Below are 14,577 nucleotides of genomic sequence, written 5' to 3'. Positions count from 1 at the left end.
CGTCCGCCACAACAGACGGGATCTCCCAGTAGCCACCCACTTCAACTCTGCTTCCCACTCCCATTCAGATATGTCCATACATGGCCTCCTCTACTGCCATGATGAGGCTAAACCTCAGGTTGGAGGAGCAACACCTCATATACCATCTAAGGTAGTCTCCAGCCCCTTGGTATGAACATAGAATTCTCCAACTTCTGGTAATTCCCTCCCCCTCCCTTCTCCTATCCCTATGTCACTCTGCCCCCTCCCCCAGCTGCCTATCACCTCCCTCATGGTTCCTCCTCCTTCTACTACCCATTGTGTTTTCTCCTATTCCTTCACCTTTCCTGCCTATCACCTCCCTGCTTCTCCTCCCCCACCCCTTTATCTTTTCCCTTGCTGGTTTTTCACCTGGACCCTACCAGCCTTCTCCTTCCCACCCTCCTACCTTCTTTATAGGGCCTCTGCCCCTTCCCTCTTCAGTCCTGATGAAGGGTTCCGGCCCGAAACGTCGACTGATCTTTTCCACGGATGCTGCCCGACCTGCTGAAATCAGTCCCCGAGAACGCAGAGCTCACTCCCACTTGCCCTGAAGTAGAGCGGGAAATTTGGGGAAGTGCGTAGATGGAAGAGGCGATGGAAGTGGTGTGTGCTGCTGCATCGATGAGTCCTGCACCTGTGTGTTCCTCTGGATTGAAGAGAAGGGGATCTTCCCCCAAGAGGGCAGGGAATGTAAATGTAGGGGAGTCCCCAGAAGGGCTGGAAGTCCGGGTGGAGGTTAGTTCTGAATCTGAATCCCTAGATATGGCTTCCAGTCCTGTGGTAGGTGGAGTGTTTTTGCAGAAAGGTGGTGTCAGCCCCGTTTGCGCAACTGAGACAGCCCTGGAGCCCTCCACCCAGATCTTGGTAGTCAGTGCCTCCCTGGAGGCAAGTGTATCAAATAATGTGAGGAGACCAAGCTCTCTCACTCTCAGCATCAGGCTGCCAGTGGACCCCCAGCACCGGAGTTACCGAGGTCCACCTCGTACCTGACTCCTGGGGAGGATAATGTATTCTGCATGCCAACCCCATCAATGAATGGCTCGCAGCAAGTTCCTGGGGATTATCCCACCATTGTTGTATCGGTGGATAAGGCTGATGCAATAGTGGAGCAGGCAGGTATGAGTGAGGCACCCGCTGCGCAGTGTGGGTCACAAGAGCAGCCGTCTATTCGAACACACAGGGAGGAAGATGGGGGATCTATTTGTAGTGAGTGGGTAGAGGGAGACTTCTTTGATAGCAAGACAATGGACATTCTCACCCCTCCTGAGAAATCCCTGTCAATATCTGTGGAGGAAATCAGAGAGTTCATTCTCACCTCTGAGGGTGCAAAGCACTGGCCGAAACTCGTTAAGTCCCTGCATGTCATCCTCAGACGGAAGGGAAAGGGGAAGAGGAATGCTGTGTCTGGGAATGACAGGCGACAGCTGAAATCCTTCTTGGATGACCTGGTGAGGGACATCAGAGTGGGAAGCAGCCTCACTCCTTCAGTTTTTATGTCAGGAGTGCACTGGGGGGGGGGGGGGGTGAGGGTCGACAAAGAGGCAGGGCTCTGAGATCCAGTGGCTTGAGAGAGCATTGCTTGACTTAAGAGTCCCGTCTTGGTCCGACCGCTGGGGAACAACAGCTATGGCAGGAATACCAGAAGAAGGATGCATTAAAGAACCTGCAGCTCCATCAGTCCCCAGGTACGTATGTGAGGTCATGGATCCAAATGCTGCAGGATCTGGACCGTGGCTCACCCTTCTCCTACACGTTGGAGAAGTGGCGGGGAGTCCAAAAGAAGCTAGTAGAGTTACCGGCTGCTGATGGCTCCTCCGTCACGGACCCTGATGAAATCAATAAAGAAGTCTGCTCATTCTGTCAGTCCAGAGGACACACTGTGGCTGGATGCTCCCCTGACTTGGGAGGAGCTGTCTACTGCCTTTCAGCAACTCCGGAGGGGTAAGTCCCCTGGCTTAGATGGACTGAGCGTAGAGTTTTATCGGGCTTTCTGGGATGTCCTGGGGGATGACTACAGCCTTGTCCTAGGGGACAGCCTAGCCACTGGGGAAATGCCCCTCTCATGGCGGACAGATGTTGTGGTCCTACTGCCCAAGAAGGGAGACCTCCACCAGCTAAAGAACTGGCATCCGGTCTCCCTCTTGTGCACAGACTACAAGGTCTTCGCCCTGATCCACCTGCTCCAGGAGACTGGGTCCCCAGCAGCATTTCTCTCTCTTGACTGGGTAAACCACAGTTTCCTGGTGGGCACTCTGCAGGCATTTGGCCTTGGACACACTTTGTAGCCCGAGTTCGGCTCCTATGCTCTGCCACAGAGTGCCTTGTTAAGATCAACGGATCAATGACAGCACCCATTCCCTTCAGGAGTACGTTAGGGATGCCCCATGTCCAGCCATTTGTATGCGATCTCTGTCGAACCATTCTTGAGCCTTCTTCGGTGAAGGCTGACTGGTCTGGTTCTGCGCAAACCAGACGTGGAGGTCGTCCTCTCAGCTTATGCTGACGATGTACTCCTCATGATGACAGATCCCAGTGACCTGCGGAGGATGTGCGAGTGCCAATAAGTTTTCTTGGCAGCATCCTCCGCTAGGATCAACTGGGCGAAATGCTCCGGACTCTTAGTGGGTCAGTGGCAGGTGGACTCACTGCCAGAGATGAGAGCCTTTGAGTGGAGCACCAGGCATCTCCTCTACCTGGGAGTCTACCTGAGTCCCTCTGGGGAGACCTGGCTAGCGAACTGGAAGGAACTAGAGACGAAATTCATGGCCCAGCTGGGGCGCTGGTCAGGCCTTTTCAGGGTGCTTTCCTATCGAGGCAGAGTGGTGGTCATAAACCAGCTGGTGGCCTCCATGGTGTAGTACCAGATGGTCAATTTGGCACCACCTGCCCCCTTTGTCATGAGAATGCAGAGGAAGTTAGTGGACTTCTTCTGGGGTAAAAGGAAACACTGGGTCTCCGCAGCGGTTCTGAGTCTCCCAGTGGGAGAGGGCGGACAGTTGCTGGTGTGTGTACGTACGCGACTGGCGGCTCTCCACCTCAGGACCTGCAGAGATTCCTGTATACCAAGCACCCTCCCAGGTGGCACATGTTGGCGACATTCTTTCTCCGGAGGGGCTGCTGTCCTGACGAAGAAATGCAGCTACCACTGGTGGGCGTCAACTGTGCTGCTTTGCGGAGTCTGCCCGGCTTCTGTCAGGACCTACTGAGAGTCTGGAACATGGTTGCTTCAGGCCGGGAATCCCCTCCTCTGGCAGAGGGCGGGGTCCTGGCCGACCCTTGCCCTGCCTCAACGGATATCGGTGCGGCTCAAGTGTGTGGAACGACTCAGGCAGAGTTGCTTGTCGGGCCCAGGCCCTGCAATCTTATCCAAGAGCCGAGTCCACTCAACTTGAGCCGTCTCTCCTCAACGCCCACAATCCTATTCAGGGATGCAAGTAGGAGGTACCTGTATGGGCTGTTGCTCCACACCCTCCACTTCCTAGCCCTTGGCGGTCGGTCTTTCCACCTGGAGTTGAGGGGGGTCCCCAGTGGAAGTCCCTTTACGAGGGATTTCTTCCCACGTACCTGGGGGATCTGGGGTGGAGGCTGCGGCATAGAGCAGTGCCCTGCAATAAGTTCTTCAGTTTGTACACAGATCTCCCAGTCACATGTCACTTCTGCTGGTTGGAGGAGACTGTGTACCACATGTACATGGAGTGTGTGAGGCTGCAGCCCCTTTTGTGTATCTGCGTGGGGCTGCTTCTTGCCTTCCGGTTACATTTTAACCCCACCCTATTTATACACGGTCATCCAGTAAGGAGGGGAACACAAAGGGATGAGGATGTCCTTGTCAACTTGCTCCTGGGGCTGGCAAAATCAGCCATCCGTGTGTCTTGGAAACGGGTGACGGAGGGATCTGACCGGCAGACTGCCAGTCAATATTTAGGGGGTATGTTCATGCCCGAGTAAATGAGAAGGAACACGCGCTGTCCACAGTGACCGCAGAGGTGTTTCAGGACCGTTGGGCTCCACGGGGTGTTATTGCCATCATTAACAGAGACCATAAGACCATAAGACAAAGGAGCAGAAGTTAGCCATTCGGCCCATCGAGTCTGCTCCGCCATTTTATCATGAGCTGATCCATTCTTCCATTTAGTCCCACTCTCCCGCCTTCTCACCATAACCTTTGATGCCCTGGCTACTCAGGTACCTATCAATCTCTGCCTTAAATACACCCAATGACTTGGCCTCCACTGCCGCCCATGGCAACAAATTCCATAGATTCACCACCCTCTGACTAAAAATATTTCTTCGCATTTCTGTTCTGAATGGGTGCCCTTCAATCCTTAAGTCATGCCCTCTCGTACTAGACTCCCCCATCATGGGAAACAACTTTGCCACATCTACTCTGTCCATGCCTTTCAACAGTCGAACTGTTTCCATGAGGTCTCCCCTCATTCTTCTAAACTCCAAGGAATACAGTCCAAGAGCCGATAAACGTTCCTCATATGTTAACCCTCTCATTTCTGGAATCATTCTAGTGAATCTTCTCTGTACCCTCTCCAACGTTAGCACATCCTTTCTTAAATAAGGAGACCAAAACTGCCCACAGTACTCCAAGTGAGGTCTCACCAGCGCCTTATAGAGCCTCAACATCGCATCCCTGCTCCTATACTCTATTCCTCTAGAAATGAATGCCAACATTGCATTCGCCTCCTTCACTACCGACTCAACCTGGAGGCTAACCTTAAGGGTATGCTGTACGAGGACTCCCAAGTCCCGTTGCATCTTAGAACTTTGAATTCTTTCAACAGAGATGGAAACATTTTAGTTTAATGTGTATTGTCTATCTGTAGTGTAGTGATTGTGTTAGTCACTGGTTTATATATATTGTAGCAGTGAATTTGTAATAAAGATATTTTGTATTTTGTTAAAAGACAGGATCAGACAGAGTGAAGCTCCCTCCACACTGTCCCATCATACACTCCCGGGAAAGGGATACCCAGAGGATAATGTCTACAATGTTGAACTAAGCAGTTGGACTACAGGTTAATCTGCAGAGTGCGAAGTACACTCTCACCTTGTAGCTGACACACAGCGGGACCTGTGGAATCTTCACGTAGATAAAAGAATTGTTCATTGCCGCCCTCTCCTTCATCTTGTCGATGTCGTCCACTGGATGCTGAAAGTAACAGGACAGGGAGCTTGCACTGTGATACAAGTCTCTGGCACTAGAGGTGGCCACCCAGGGGAATCCACCTTCACCTATCTAACAGCAACACAAACAAAATGCTGGAAGAACTCAACAGGTCAGGCAGCATCTATGGAAAGGAATAAACAGTCGCTGTTTCGGGCTCAGACCCTTCATCAGGACTGGAAAGGAAGGGGAAAGAAGCCAGAATAAGAGAGTGGGGAGGGGGAAGCAGCACAAGCTGGCGGGTGATAGGTGAGACCAAGTGAGGGGGAAGGTGTGGATGAGATAAGAAGCTGGAAGGTGAAAGGCAGAAGGAGGAGAAATCTGATAAGACAGGAGAGTGGACCATGGAAGAAAGAGAAGCGATGGCACCAGAAGGAAGTGATGGGCAGGTGAAGAGAATAGAAGAGGTAGAGGGGAACCAGAAATGGGAATGGAGAAAGAGAGGAGGAAGGGTAGAAATTAACAGAAGTTGATGCCATCAGGATGGAGGCTGCCTGGACAGAATTTGAGGTGTTGGAGTGGTGGGGGAACGATTGCCGTGGAAATCTCAGGGAGCTGCCAGGGCTGGAGCCAATCGACATCAGGCAGGCTGAGAATTTTGAGGGCAGAGGGAGCTTGGAGGCCAAGTGGCTGAAGGGGGATGAAGATGGATAAAGGGAGTGGTGGAAACAGGGGAGGTCCAGTAATGGCTTAAAATCAAGATGACAGGAGAAAGTAGCTCACTGATTGACAGACTAAACGAGAGTGTTGACCAGGGATCAGCACACTTAGGGAGGGAGTGGCAAGTGAGGGGCATGGGGGTACAGAGAGATGGACAAACGCATGCTCTCAGTACTTTTCAGCTGCAATCCACCTACCTCTGGGGGCTTCCGGAAGGATCTCCTGACCCCTGAACCCCTGTTTAGTCCTGCTGAGACTCCTTTCGCTGACCCCAGGCTGACTGTGTCATCAGGGGTGATGAGCTGCCGAGACTTTACACCCACCTGGATACCTGTAGGACAAGACCAGTCGGCTGTGTGTGAGAATGGTGGCACTGCTCTATAACGTGACCAAATTCCCCACCACACACTCCCTCCCACCCCCACAGCTCCCAAGAGTGAGGTTGAAGCCCTCGCCCCTCTCACAGCCCTATCACTGCCCTGTCTTGTCCACAGCCCACACCAGAGAAAAAGCCGCTTTCACCTGTGGTCACCAGCTTGGACTTGTCCTCTTCGTCTGTTCCCGTGTCCTCCTCTTCTACATTCCGTCCCGGAAAGAAGAAGCCCATCATCCTCCTGAAGAACTGGTAGGTAAGCTGAATGGTCAATGGAACGACATTCACCTGGAGCCGGGATTTGGGGGTGGGTGGGTAGGTGAAAGTTGGGAAGTCAGTGCCCCAACCACTGGCAAAAGTTACCTCCTCCTCCATCCCCCACAACCCAAGTTCAAAAACTGTACACATGTACAGCACCAAACAAAACAACATTCCTCTGGACCAAGGTGCAAAGCACAGTACATATAACTCATACACAGCATGTAAAGTAGTATCACCATAAATAAATTAACAAATGAGGTGCCTTTACAAAGTGAGTTAAAAGGTAACAGTATAACACTACTGGTGCTTCATGTGTGATGAGTCCTGAGTGGTGCCAGGGAGTTCAGTAGTCTTACGACCTGGAGGAAGAAGCTGTTTCCCATCATAACAGTTGTTGTCCTAATGCTATGGTAGCTCTTAATGATGGTAGGGGGCCAAAGAGATTGATGGACAGATTGGGGGGGGGATTCATTAGCAATGCTAAGGGTCCTGCATGCACAGTGCTCCTGATAAATATCTGATAGATGGGAGAGAGACTCCAATAATCCTTTCAGTTTCACAATCCCTTGTAGGGTCTGACAGTCAGATGCCTCGCAGTTCCCGTACCAGACAGCGATGCAGCTGGTCAGGACACTCTCAATGATCTCCTGTAAAAATTTATTGGAATTTGAAGTGTGGGGGAGTGAGGTAGCCTCACTTGCCTCAATCTTGTCGGGGAAGGGGAGATACTGTTGTGCTTTCTTGACCAAAGTGGTGGTGTTGAGGGACCAGGTGAAATCAACCATTCTGTGCAATCTCGGAAACTTGTTGCTCCTAATTCTCTCCTTGGAGGAGCCATGTACGTGCAGTGAGGAGTGATCGGCCTGCAGCGTCCTACAGTCCACAATCATCTCCTTGGTCTTGTCCACATTGAGACTTCTGTTGACTCAGGTTACCCAAATATATCATGAAAAATACACCCTCCTTTCGGGTTAACTCTGCAGCGTGGGAAGGAACTGAGTGGGGGTAGAAGCGGAGAGATCTTGAGAACAAGACAGCAAAGCCAATAAAACTACTGACACAACACAAACCTGAACAGTTTGGTCAACATGCTATAGAAAGGACGCGGAGATGCTGGAAAAAATAGAGGAAATTTACATGAATAATGTCAGAACTGAGAGATTACAGATGTCAGGAGAAGCTGAACAGTTAGGGTGCTTTCCTTAAGTGAAATTTACTGAATACTGAAAGGCCTAGATAGAGTGACTCAATAAAGCTGGAAACTTTGTTTGGCGTGAAGCTTACCTCAAAGTGTTCCTTCACTGAGATGCCCCCCACGGGAGGCCGGACTTTGCTGAAGATTCTGAGAGCGAGCTGGCGAGCAGACTGCGAGGGATTCTGGGGCCGTAACACCACCTGAGTAAAGCCCAGACATCAGAATCAGGTCTATCATCATTGACATGTGCTGTGAAAGCCGCTGCTTTGCAGCAGTAATATAGGGCAATACACAGAAAGACTATAAATGACAAGAAGAAATATAAAACATACTTAAAGGAGTGCAGCAAGAGGGAAAAGAGTGCGGTAGTGTTCATACATTCATTGTCTATTTGGAAACCTGATGGCTGAGTGAGAGGAAGAAGCCGTTTCTGAAACTTTGGATGTGTGTCTTCAGGCCTCCTCGGGTGTGCTCTCCTCCGTTCTGACAGCAGCAATGAGAAGATGGTGGGTACTTCCTTTGTGGTGAAGGTCCCTCCTGGTGGATGCCGCCTTTTTGAGGAATCACCTGTTGAAAGTGCCCTCGATGCAGCTAACTGAGTTCAGAACTTCCTGCAGTTGCAGTGGCCCCTCCATACCAGATGGTGATGCAAAACTGGGGGAGAGGCAGTACTAACAAGGGCTACACTCTGTGGGGTAGGGCGGTACTGATGTGTAGTCATACTGTGGGGTGCGGGTTATTATTGGAGGGTCACACTCTAGGGTGGGGATTACTGAGAGAAGGTCACACTGTGGAGGAGTGGTGCTGAACGGCAGTGAGTGGTACGGTGCTGAGGTTTCTTCTAACACCACACGGTCCTCCCTGCCTATCCACGCTTTCTCCCCTCTCCTCTCGTCCCGTCCCGTCCTGTCTCTGAACTGTATTTTTGACAGTCTGCTGCTGTTCTGCTGGGTGTAGACTGTTTCCTTCCCCCAGCGGTACAGTTTGAGCTCTAGAATTCGAACTGCATCACGGCTGGACGCGGCTCCAAGATGGCACAGCCCAAGTCCTACACGCAGACTACGGGCTCAGGAGTGGCAGCTGACGAAGAGGACCATCCGTTCAAATTACTGACCGTAAAGAACGCTGTATGGTGTACTGTGCCTACTTCAGTCAGCAGGAATGCCGACACAAAGGCCATGGTGGAGACTGTTGGAGGCCGTGAGGGCATTGTTGCAGTAGTGATTTTGAATTGTTTTATTTGAAGTCACCGTGGGGTGTGTTTTTGGCCCTGAATCAGGGGATAAAGGTGGGGAGGGTTTTTATGCAGGTGGAGCCAGTCCTGGGCCCGATGCAGTCGGTAATCCTCTCTGACGTTCACCCCCATCTCCCTGACAAGGCCCTATTCCCCTGTCTGTGCTCCATAGGCGAGGTGTGATCAAAATAACCCCGATACAGTACAGGGCACCTCCACAGGGTTATGAGCACCTATTCTCGTTCCAGCACTGTCTGCTGATGCAGCTGGAGCGGGGTGGGGATGCCAAGGTGCGGCTTTGGGTTTATTTTGAGGGGCATTATTATACTGTCCCGTGGACTACGGGCTGCCCCAGGTGCCATGCCTGTAAGGAGTTTGGGCATATTCGGAAGAATTGCTCAACTGTTGGGTGGCTAACTCTGCCTTGGAGGCACAGGGTGATCCGGCTGGGCCTTTCCCGCTGACACCCCCCCCCCCCAGCTGTCCCTCCCATCACCCCCACTGTGTCACTGGCTGTGGAAGTCGTGGTTGGACATGGGATAGGTTCAGGTGGCGGGCAGGAAGGTGAAAAAGAAGAAAAAGCAAGAAGATCCAACAAATACAGCCAGACTGCTCACTATTTTGGCCACATCATGAGAAGACTCTTGGAGAAGTCTCTCATGTTAGGTATAACAGAAGGTAAGAGAAGGAGAGGATGACAGAGGCTACAATGGATAGACAATGTGTATGATTTTGGGGGATCTTAGGGAGGCAGTTTCCAACAAGAAGGCTTGGTGTGCAGGAGTCCATGAGGTCACGAAGAGTCAGACTCGACTTAATGGCTGAACAACAAAGGCCATACGCTCAGAGTATGTCCCCTCAGAGCTGCAGCATACAGGGGCTATCTGCTGAGGTGGCATTTGAACATGGTGATCTGCACCATGGTAGAGGTGTGAGAAGCAGACTTGCCTATGGTTGATACTGCACACTCAGAGTGTGTATTCCCTGTGTATGATGTGCTGAGGAGGTTCTTGTATGGGCTGCTCCTGCACCCTTATAAATTAATCAATGACATGTTCAACGATATTATGTTCATGATGGAAACAGAAACTGAGGAGAAACTGGCATTCCTGGATGAGCTTCTCAGTTGAAACACAGACAACACTTTGGAAACAACTGTTTATCGTAAGGAGACATACACAGATCAGATCCTAAACTATTACAATAACCACACAAGAAGAGCTGTATCAGAACTTTGTCGTGAAAAGCAGAGACACACTGCAGTATGGTGGAATTAAAGGGTAAAGGGGAGAAAAATCTCTTTAAAGTATTCACACAAAATGGATACCCACAGAGCTTCATACGAAGATGCCTACAAAGTCGACAACACACGAACAAAGAAGCAACCAAACGGGTTGCCCTTCCATGTATTCGGAATATCTCAGGAATGATGACCCGGTGGCTCCAAGAACATAGAATTTCAGTCATGCACAGCCAAGAGCAACATTGAGCAGAGTACTCTGCAGACCTAAAGAACAAACCAAGCTGTTGGACAGGGGCAATGTGGTTGACAAAATCCAATGTGCGGCCAGCCAAACTGGGAGAAAACTATCCACAAGGATCCATGAACATCAGCTGGCTACTCAGTGGCACAAAGATTGAGAGCAGCACAAATTCGACTGGGCATTAGTGAAAGTCATGGTGCAAGCAAACACATGGCAAGCAAGAGAATTCTGAGAAGCATGGTTTTCCACAAACAATTCTGTAAACATGTAGAGCTTGATCATATTTATAAGCCAATGCCAGACCATAAAGCACAGAGTTCACCATGAAATTTATCAGCAACAAGACCCCCTTCCTATATCACAACTGAGTTTCCATAATGATGACTAATCAGCTGATTGATATGTATATAAAGGCCAAGCATTTGAAGGACACACCACAAATGATCAGCGCACCGACAATGTCTCCTCATATTGTGACGAAACATTTGCAAATGGATTGCCAAGATCGGAGAACAACTCTACCCAACCACCTTTCACTTCTTTGCTTTCGCCATGGCAGTCTGTTTTAACATCAGACAGTGGGGATGATCCCCAGTGGAAACGCCTTTATGCAGGAGTTCTTCCCCTGTACATTAGAGACCTGGGGTGGAGCGTGTTGCAGAGGGCAGTACCATGCAATAGATTTTTAAGAAGGTTCACTAACACCCCGCCCACTTATCTATTCTGTGACCAGGAGTTAGTATACTATGCATATATGGAATGTGAGAGGTTGCAGCCCCTGTTTGAATACTTGAAGGGGCTGCTCCTCAGGTTTTGCTTACATTTCAGCCCCATGTTCCTGAAATAAGGGCAACCAGTATGGAAGGGGGCAGGTCACTCAGAGCATTTACTGGTGGGCTTGCTCCTAGGCTGGCCAAGATGGCTATTCACGGGTCCAGATGGCAGACAGTCGAGGGCTCTGCCTGGGCCGACTGCCTGCCCCTCTTCCGGGGATACATTCATGCCCAGCTGTCCTTGGGGAGACAGCATGTAGTCATGATGGGTACAGTGGGAGGATTTCCTGGGCCCCCCAGGGAACTGACCGTTTGATAGAGAGTAATCATAATTTAATTGGATTTTTTTCACTGTAAATATTGAATGATTGTACTTTGTGTAGTTTTGTGGAATAAAAAGGGGGCATAATGAGTGGTGTTCACACTGTTAGGGCTCTCTCCCCTAAAAGAACAGTTTTGGAGATAGCCAGAGTGCTTTGGGATTGTGGATGGTCATCTTGGCAGCAGACTTGAACAGCTTCTTTCTTGTAAGGAACCTGCTTTGTCAAGTTTTTGATCCGTGTCTCTCAAGTGATGAGCAGTGGCTGCACCTGGTGGATGGCCAAAGTTTGAGCCTTAAACTTTATAGGGTGCGGGAACTGATTTATTCCGTTTTGTGACAATGGAAAACTCTGGTTTGGAGTGATAGCCTAGGCCGAATGGATGAAGAGGACTTTTGGACTTTGGAGTGGCTGTAGGAAGAGCTGTCTGGAAAGGGCGGCGACTTTGTTTTTGCAGCTGTCCAGACAGTGCTGAGATTTTCCTATTGCATGGAAATTTCCCTGCCTATCCACAGATGACTCCCATTTCCCCTCCCCTCTCTCTTTTCTCTTTGAGAGACTATTTGCTGATGTTCTGCTGAATATAGAACTGTATAAAGTCCCAGCAGTGTTACCGAATTTTGGACTGCGTAGTGACAATCATGGTGGGCTGCAGGTCTAAGATGTCGGCAATAAAGTCATATGCGAAGGCTGCGAGCTCAGGAGTTATAACTTGCAAAGGGAATGACGCTTTCAAATTAATGACTTTGAAAGACACTGTACCAACTTCAGTCGGCAGGAATGGCACTTTAAAAGCCATGGCTGAGACTGGTGGGGGACGTGAATGCATTAGTGCATCTTCAAAATTGAATGGGAATACCATCTGCGAGAGTGGTGTTTTTTGCCCTGAGTAGGAGGTTAAAGGTGGGAAGGGTTTTCATGCCAGTGGAGCCATAGTTGTCCCCTGTACAGATGGTTATACTCTTCTATGTCCACCCTCATATCTCTTGACAAGGCCCTCCTGCCCAACCTGCATCAGTATGGTGCGATCAAAGATAACCCCAATGCAATACCGGGCACATCAACGGGGCTGTGACCATCTCTTCTCCTTTCAGGTGCAATTTGAGGGGCATTATTAAGACTGTTCCGCCATGATGCCATGCCTGCAAAGAGTTTGGGCATACTTGAAAGAATTACCTGAACCACCAGCCTGCCAACTCTGCCGTGGAGGCACAGGGTGACACCACTGGGCCTTTCCCTGCTGATTCCCCTCTTGTTGCTCCTCTGTGTCCCACCCCCCTCTCCCCGTGCCAGTGGAAGTCGGCGAATGGCACAGTGCGTGTAACAGTGAGGGGCGGATTCAAGCAACAGATTGGAAGGCAAAGAAAAACAAGAAACATCTCATGGCCTTTCCCCCCGGAGAAGGAGCGGGCAGTTACTGCTGAGCATGATCCAGAGGATCCTATGGCGTCTGACATCAAGCAAAAACCTGGAAAGGTTGGAGGAGGGGAAGTGCTGCCACAGACTGAGGTCACCTTCCCTCAGCACATTTGTAGTCTAAAAAGATGTAGAGCCGTGCCCTCTGAATCTGAAGAACAGGGTCACACAAGGAGGATGATTTACCTCCAGTAAAGACCATATGTGTGGAGTATGTTCCCTCAGAGTTTGGAGGACTGCAGAGGGGTACCTCAAGGGACTGTCCTGTCCTCCTTCCTGTTCATCATCTACACCTCCGACTTCAGATACAACTCGTATTCCTACCACCTGCAGAAGTTTTTGGACAATTCGACAGTTGTGGGCTGTATCAGCCTTGGTCAAAAGGCTGAGTACAGAAGAGTGGTGGACAACTTTGTTGAGTGGTGTGGGCTGAATCACCTGCATCACTAAGACAAAGGAATTGGTGGTGGGCTTCAGGAAGGTGAAAACACCCTGCATTCCCATCTCCATCAAGGAAATGGATGTGGAAATCATCCAGGACTACAAATACCTGGGAACGCACCTGGACAATAAACTGGACTGGACTAAAAATACAGTGGCTCTGTACAAGGGACAGAGCTGACTGTACTTCCTGAGGAGGCTCTAGTCATTCAACATCTGCAGTACTATGCTGTAGATGTTCTACGACTCAGTGGTGGCCAGCATTCTATTCTATGCTGCAGTCTGCAGGGGCAGCAGAGTGAGAGCAGCTGATGCCAAGAAAATCGATAAGCTCGTCAGGAAGGCTGATTCTGTTCTGGGGGTGAAACTGGATTCCCTGATGGTTTCTTGAGAGGAGGATGCTGCAGAAGCAACGGAGCATTATGGGCAATCCCCCTCTCCCCCTTCATGACATATTGGACAAACAGAGGAACACCTTTAGTAACCGACTGATTCTACCGATTTTTTTGTACTTCAATGCTTACATTTTGTATTTTAAAGTATCTATCTCTGACTGGCCAACCTTGCAACAATAATTTCCTTTGGGATAAATAAAGTTTTATCTTATCTCATTAGGAGTTTAAGAAGAATTGATGTATAATGACTTGCAAATTTCTACAGTTGTACCGCAAAGAACATTCTAACTAGTTACATCATCGTCTCGCGTGGGGGGCACAGGATTGGAAAAAGCTGCAGGAAGTTGCAAACTCAGTCAGCTCCATCATGGGCACTAGCCTCCCCAACATCAAGGACACTTTCAAAAGGTGATGTCTCAAGGTGGCATCATCATTAAGGAACCCCATCACCCAGGACATGCCCTCTTCTTATTACTACCATCAAGCAAGTGGTATGACCCTGAAAACAGACACTCAACATTTTAGGAGCAGCTTCTTCCCCTCCACCATCAGATTTCTGAATGGACAATGAAACCACAGACACTACCTCACTTTTTTTTTTGCTCTCTTTTTGCACTACTCAATTTTTTATACTGTATGTATATATTTCATAGTTTTAAAAAATTATGTATTTATTATGTATTACAATGTACTCCTGTTGCAAAAGAACAAGTTTCACAATGCATGCAGTAATATTAAACCTGATTCTGATTTCCAGGACAGTCCATCCAGGACAAGATTCGTTTTATCCAGGATCTGATTTACCTGTCCCGAAAGGCTGGACTTTCA

At 49.6% G+C, this 14,577-nt stretch overlaps 1 protein-coding gene across 3 annotated transcripts in view; it reads right to left on the bottom strand.

Annotated features, from left to right (window-relative positions):
• LOC140187822 (bridge-like lipid transfer protein family member 2) overlaps positions 1–14,577 on the bottom strand; it is a 109,563-nt gene that overhangs the window by 7,447 nt on the left and 87,539 nt on the right. For all 3 annotated transcript variants that reach the window (XM_072243609.1, XM_072243610.1, XM_072243611.1), the window contains 4 exons: positions 7,776–7,886; positions 6,380–6,518; positions 6,055–6,188; positions 5,081–5,182 (listed from right to left, as the gene is read on the bottom strand). In XM_072243609.1, coding sequence (XP_072099710.1) covers positions 5,081–5,182; positions 6,055–6,188; positions 6,380–6,518; positions 7,776–7,886 — 486 coding nt within the window. The remainder of the gene's footprint in view (positions 1–5,080; positions 5,183–6,054; positions 6,189–6,379; positions 6,519–7,775; positions 7,887–14,577) is intronic.

This window comes from Mobula birostris, chromosome 25 (genome assembly GCF_030028105.1).
Source record: "Mobula birostris isolate sMobBir1 chromosome 25, sMobBir1.hap1, whole genome shotgun sequence".
Taxonomy (NCBI): domain Eukaryota; kingdom Metazoa; phylum Chordata; class Chondrichthyes; order Myliobatiformes; family Myliobatidae; genus Mobula; species Mobula birostris.
Note: the sequence above shows the minus strand (reverse complement) of the source record. Positions and strands in the feature narration are given on the sequence as shown.